This window comes from Corvus brachyrhynchos, unplaced genomic scaffold (genome assembly GCF_000691975.1).
Source record: "Corvus brachyrhynchos isolate BGI_N302 unplaced genomic scaffold, ASM69197v1 scaffold32, whole genome shotgun sequence".
NCBI lineage: Eukaryota > Metazoa > Chordata > Aves > Passeriformes > Corvidae > Corvus > Corvus brachyrhynchos.
Window position 1 is genome coordinate 14,602,631 of NW_008237919.1, and position 6,168 is coordinate 14,608,798.

Genomic DNA, 6,168 nt, shown 5'->3' on the forward strand with positions numbered 1-6,168 from the left:
GCCGTGGAGGCCCCCGGCGGCTGCCCCGGCCGCTGCCAGCACTCACATCCAGCGCTGCAGCGGAGCCCTCCCGGTCAGACGTGCCTGTAAAGCAGGGTGGTAGGAGAGGAAGCCTGGGGAGGAAATGAGTAAGTCAGCAACCCGGCCCAGTGTGTGGCTGTAGCGCAGGGTCACTGGAGCAGTGAAGAGGGGAGGAAGTGTTGCAACAACTAACTCTCATGTCTGTGTTTCTCTCTGAAACAGCCTCATTATAGAAAAATCCAACATAAGAGGATTTTGGGGAAACACTGCTGCACAATTAATGCAAGATGTCATGATCTATTGCTAGTTCTAAGAGGGGGAGCATGCACAGTTCCTCCTTAGAGCTACTCTGCATCCAGTGGAAGGGGAGCACTCATAAAAGGCAGACTTGCATGAAGTTACTGATTTTTTATCTTCTGTTCTGAGTTTTCTCCTTTGATAGCTGAGTATTGTGAATGATGCACACTGGAGCTTTACATTTTCCCAAGGATTTAAAGATAAAACTTACAAGATGCATTGATACTTAAAAGCTGTGAAGGGGGGAGTCTATTTCTCATTATATTTACATCAGAGAATTTAATGTAAAAAGATTATAGTGGCATGTGTGCATTCTTGCAATTTCATGTGTCTACCTACATGCTTTTCATTTTTTACAAGACTCCTGACCAATTGGGTCCCCAGAAGAATGAGATGAATGAGAAAGGCATCCTATGGGGAAGGGGGGAAACAGAAGCAAGTGGTATTTCCTACAGAAAGAGAGGAAATAAAATGGGACATTCCATTGCCAATTGGGTGTTGGTTTGCTATATTGTCTCCATCAATAAATCTTTGCCTTCCTGATGTTTTTAGAATACATCTGAAGTGAAAAGACTCCTTTTTTAACACCGCCTCCTCCCAGTACTGTTTTTGTACCATTGCATGACTATCAAATGCTGACCATCAGAAAAAATTTGGTATGGTGTGGATAATCAGCCTTTGCTTACAAAACACTGTTTGCATTCTTTATGCTTATCACTTTTAAATTAATGAGAAAAGAGAATTATGAAGGGGGTGGATGGATTGGTGAAGTCCATTCTTTGAATACTAGACACTTGCAAAGCAGCTGCTGTACTGAAATGTCCTTGTCTGCTTAGTGGGAGGATAGTTCAAATTGTAGTCAGAATTAGGACTGATACACCCGATTATGTGAGGGTGTGACAAATGAAAAAGGAAATGCCTGGTATTTTTATTTGTAATATGAAACTAACCTAAAATAATACTAGTGGTATTAAATTTTGTATGTTCCAGTGGATCAGTTTCATTGGAATACAGAAAATAGTTCTGCTTGTATTAATAGAGAGTATTTTTGAAACATTACTTTAAAAGAATGACTGAAGTTGAAATAGTAGTAGTAGGGAATATATGATGATATGGGTGTGGTATGTCTTTTATCATCATGGTTTCATATTATTTTAAATATGTGTTCATACAATCTTTATAGAGACCCCACATTTCACTCCATATGATTATACAGTTGAAGAAACACTTTCTTAGCTACAGTTTGCTTTAAAATAAAACATTTTAATGAGCCTTTTATGTTACTCAGCTGTAATAGGGAAAAAAGAATATGAAATCAGTGAAAACACAGGGGACTCAAGTGTACTTCTGAGTGTAGCAGGGAGATGAAGGGCCCCATTTAACAGTAGCATCCTTTGACTATGGGAGGGTGAATCCACTTCCACAGTTTAATTCTGTGGAGTTATTTAAAGTTCTAAAGCTATCAAGAAAGCTGTGGCAAATCAACTGGTGATCCACCTGCAAGAATATGGGAAGAAAAAGAGTAGACCAAACAAGTTTTATTTTTCTCTCTTTCAATAAAGAGCTTGAAAATCTGTGGCAAAGGTACTCAGGTAGCGAAGGAGTCCTTAGCAGGTGAACATGGACTAAGTAGTGATACTTTTGTAGGGTGAAAAGCAGATGGCAGTTCTCTGGGTTAGGCTCTGGGCTGGGAATTGCATCTGTTTTCCCACCCTGGCTCTGCCACAGATTTCCTTGATGAAATAAGCAAGTAAATGGCTTTGGCCTCTGTTTCTCTCTTCACAAAATGGGATTCTGACCCCTTCCTCTCCCAAGGGTCTATGAGGTTAGATAAAAGGATGTTTATAAAGTAAGTTGTTTTTTTTTTTTATGAAAAAGGTGCAGTTTCAACATTTTCAAACAATATTCTCAGCAGAGAACAACTCTTAGTTATTTTATTTACTCACATGGTGGTGCTGTAATTCATATGTGCTTTCTCTCAGTGGTATCATCCCACGACAGTGGGAGGTTTGGGAGGTTCTATACAAGTCCTGTTTTCTGGAGTGAGGAAAGAGGTCACAGACACCCTGCAAAAGGGAGCCAGGGTTGGCTGCCAAGGGCCACGGATACCCTCCTGCTGTGTGACACCCCCTGCCAATCTCCATTAGCATGGGCTCCCTCTGCTTGCTGGGACACCCCAGTATGGTGTGAGAAGCTCTTGGGGGGCACTCTCCTTCAGTGTAAAGGGGAAGGTGTCTGTTCCTTTTCTCCCGCCTTAAGTGAACCTGGTTCTGCTTGTGTGTGTGCTGGGGGTGTTACCAAATACTCTGTGTACATATGCACCTTATGAAATGCCTTCCACCTCTCTCTTCACGCTCCTCTCCTCCCTTATTTTGGAGGATGTCATTCAGCTGGTCCTTTTCAACCTTTTGTTGATAACTGCCATTTTTTGTTGCTAAGTGTTTGGTGCTGCCCAATCTCACCATTTCCCAATCCTCTTTAGGCAAAGAAAGGGCACAGCATATTTCCAGAATATATATACTCTAATCCCAGTGATACTGTGCATCTGGTGCTCTCAGTCTCCTCTGTGCACATTAAAGCACTTTGAAGTGCAGACAAGGGGGCAAACGACCTGTCCCTGGGCAGTGGAACACAGTGATTACTGCATAAGTGTTACAGAGGCATCACTGGGCGCAGGAACACCAGCAACACCCCAATTAATCCTTAGCCAAACACAGGCACATGTCTCTGCTATCACTTTCTCTTAGACAGCCCCAGAGTATGAACATTGTTGGCGGGGCATGCATGGAGGTAGAAGTGTGGTGGGAGGTGGAATTGTGGTAGATGTGATTGATTTATGACAGGAGTTTCCTTTACAGTCATAAGGGGAATTTTGCTCGGTCACAGCAAGTTTGAACCCTCATGAAACAGCCTGAATCATTTGAAGCTAAAATAAAACAGAGGATGGCAGGGGGAGGGGCATGGCCGTTAGGGGGGGGAAAAAAAAAAAGTCAAAAAACACATTAAAATTTTTTCCCTTGGTGCTGACTTCTTAAATGGGAATGTGTTCCAGAATAGTTCTGCTATGTAAGCCAACATTTGTTTTAAGACTTTTTATTGTCTTTTTTCCTCTCTTCCCCTTCTTCCCCTTGCCCTCCTGCTCTGCTCTGCAGATTTACACTGACTGGGCTAACCACTACCTAGCAAAATCTGGCCACAAGCGGTTGATCAAGGATTTGCAACAGGACATTGCGGATGGAGTTCTGCTAGCAGAAATCATCCAGATCATCGGTAAGACCAGGGCTGAGGGAAGCACTGCGAGCTGACTCCTTGCATGGGGGAATATATAATTCAAGCTGAATGTATTTAACAATAAGATGAACCCTGAATAATACAATTTGACTGGGTCCATATGTCTCTGATATGTGTGGTTCATCCTTGTCTTAATTAAAAAATATGTTTATGTGAGCATGTTTGGAAGTTGCTGTTTAACCATACTTTAAATGGCCAGAACTGTATCTTACACACTTTGAATTGTCAGAAATGAATGCTCCATTAAACCATATGTCTCCCATGTGTGCATTTTGTTAGCTGGAGTGGCTCATACTTTCTGGGATTCCTTGAAACTGTATCCTGACCCTGCAAAGACAATTGTGGAAGATTTCATGTCAGCAGTTATTTTGCAGGGGCTGAAGAATTAGCAGCGACCTCCTTCGCACTTCCCCCTTTGCATGATTTGGCATATGGAAGCAACTGCTGCTAACAAGAGTGTTGTTACTGTATGACTGAGCTGTACTTAGAAAGGAGCTCTCTGTCAACAAAACCCTCTGCATTTTATTGCTGTGCCTTTTCTGCTTTTTTTCGGATTTTTTTTTCCTGTTTTGATTTTTAGGTTTCTGGGTTTGGTTTTTTTTCTTTCCTTTTCTTTTTTTTTCTTTTGACCAGGGGTTGGAAAGGAAAGTTTTATCTCATTGTTTACTTTTGCTTTTCCCCTCACTGTTTTTGTTTAGCAAATGAAAAGGTTGAAGATATCAATGGCTGTCCACGGAGCCAGTCTCAAATGGTAAGAATAAAATACATTTTTAGTTTGTGTTGGCACCACTGCACCTTCCTAAAATGCTTTTTAATATGGATTTATATAGAATATGAATATTCTGTCCCAATTTTACCATAAAGTTCTAATTCTTGTACAGTGTTCCTGATACTTTTTTCCACACATTCTTAGTGTTTTTCACTTTGTTTCTGTGCTAACTTTGGATCTTGAGATAACTTGACAGCAAAATTTCATCACTTCTAATTAATCCAGAACTGCCTTATCAGACCTGTTCTTCTGATGATCCAAATAATTTCATTTAGCTTCGTTTTAAGGGCAGTAAATCCAAGAATAAATTATTAAGTGGAGTCTTTGTGTCTGGAAAACTGGTTTGATGAACAACACTTGCCAAATTGTTTTTAAATATAAATAGCCTTTTGGATTGTCCACTGTGAAGTCCAGCTAGATGAACCGACTCCAAGACTTTCAGAAATAGCACTTTAGTCATATAGCTCTCTGAGCTATAGCTGGCAGCTGTCTAAAGACTTTTTAATACTCTCAGACAAGAAGCATTTAGTGACTGTGATTCATATGGAGTCTTATTAATCTTCTACTGTGTTTGTGGCTAGTCAACTACCACATAAGATGATACCTCCTTAGAAGACTGTGAAAGTGACAGACACAAAATCTGAGCCTCAGTAAAATCACCATACATTTATTGAATCATTTGCAATTCAAGTCATACTCTCCCATGCTGAGGTCTTTGCCTTTCTGTTCGCATTCAAATAATATATAAATAAGGTACATGGTTGTGTAGCTGGCAAGGATTTTGCAGTATAGTGATTTGGATGAGCTTGCATAATAGCAAACTGCTGAAACTGGGTTTAAAAATGGAAACAAAATAGAAAAGAAAATGCATTTGTTCAGTGCATTTTTTAATGGTGGAAGGTGCAGCTTTTCTTTGCAAAGTGTCAAGAGTTAAGGGGAAAGTTCTTGAGTACTAGTGAAGTTAATAATGGAGTCTTTTGGTTCTTACTGTTCAAAAAATGTGCAGGTTTAGAATAAGATTTTCTCTGACTTTCAGACTTTTTGAAACAGTCAATAGAAAGAATGTACATAATTTCCTTAATAATAGTTATTATTTTACTTACTCATATTACAGCAGCACCTAGTGGCTCTGGCTGAGAACTTTGGGAACTCCAGCGTGGAACTCTAATATTACACTCACAGATCAAGAGATAATCACTCTCTACTTTAATCACGTTAAAACTTGCCATTCCAGACAGGCAAGACAAACAAGGAGAGACAAAAGCACAGTAAAGTGGTATGATTTCCCAAGGTTATGTAAGTGGTTAGTGGCCATCGAGGATTGCTTAGGGACCCACCGCTCGTTGTCTATCGAGCTTCATTGCCATGAGAGAAGGACAAGCTGCGGAGAGAACTATTCACTCTAGCAATATTTGTATCTCCAAAACAACACTGGTATATGTCCTCTGTTGCACTTCTATGTGGCATAGGGATTCTGGATTTCATCTCTGGCTTCATGCAGCTATGGGGAAAACATGGTCAGTGCATGCCCATGCTGCAGCAGTACTTGTGGCTCTCTTTTGTGTTCATCTTTCTCCTCCCATAAGCCCATCTCTCAGCTCAGCCAGGCCAAAGAATTTGTCCCAGGTGCTCTGGGTCTCAAACCAGGTGCTTTGAAAACTCCTGTGCCTAGTCATACATCAGTGTTTGCACGGCGACTAAAGTGTCGCATTTAGCCACTTTAACTTCATAATAATATCTGTATTTATCCTTCTTTTGATACAATCTCTTTACTGAATTGCTTTTTCCCT

At 40.6% G+C, this 6,168-nt stretch overlaps 1 protein-coding gene across 9 annotated transcripts in view; it reads left to right on the forward strand.

Annotated features, from left to right (window-relative positions):
* The window catches only part of NAV3 (neuron navigator 3), a 525,470-nt gene that overhangs the window by 336,788 nt on the left and 182,514 nt on the right, over nt 1–6,168 (forward strand). For all 9 annotated transcript variants that reach the window (XM_017733278.1, XM_017733271.1, XM_017733273.1 and 6 more), the window contains 2 exons: nt 3,471–3,588; nt 4,308–4,360. In XM_017733278.1, coding sequence (XP_017588767.1) covers nt 3,471–3,588; nt 4,308–4,360 — 171 coding nt within the window. The remainder of the gene's footprint in view (nt 1–3,470; nt 3,589–4,307; nt 4,361–6,168) is intronic.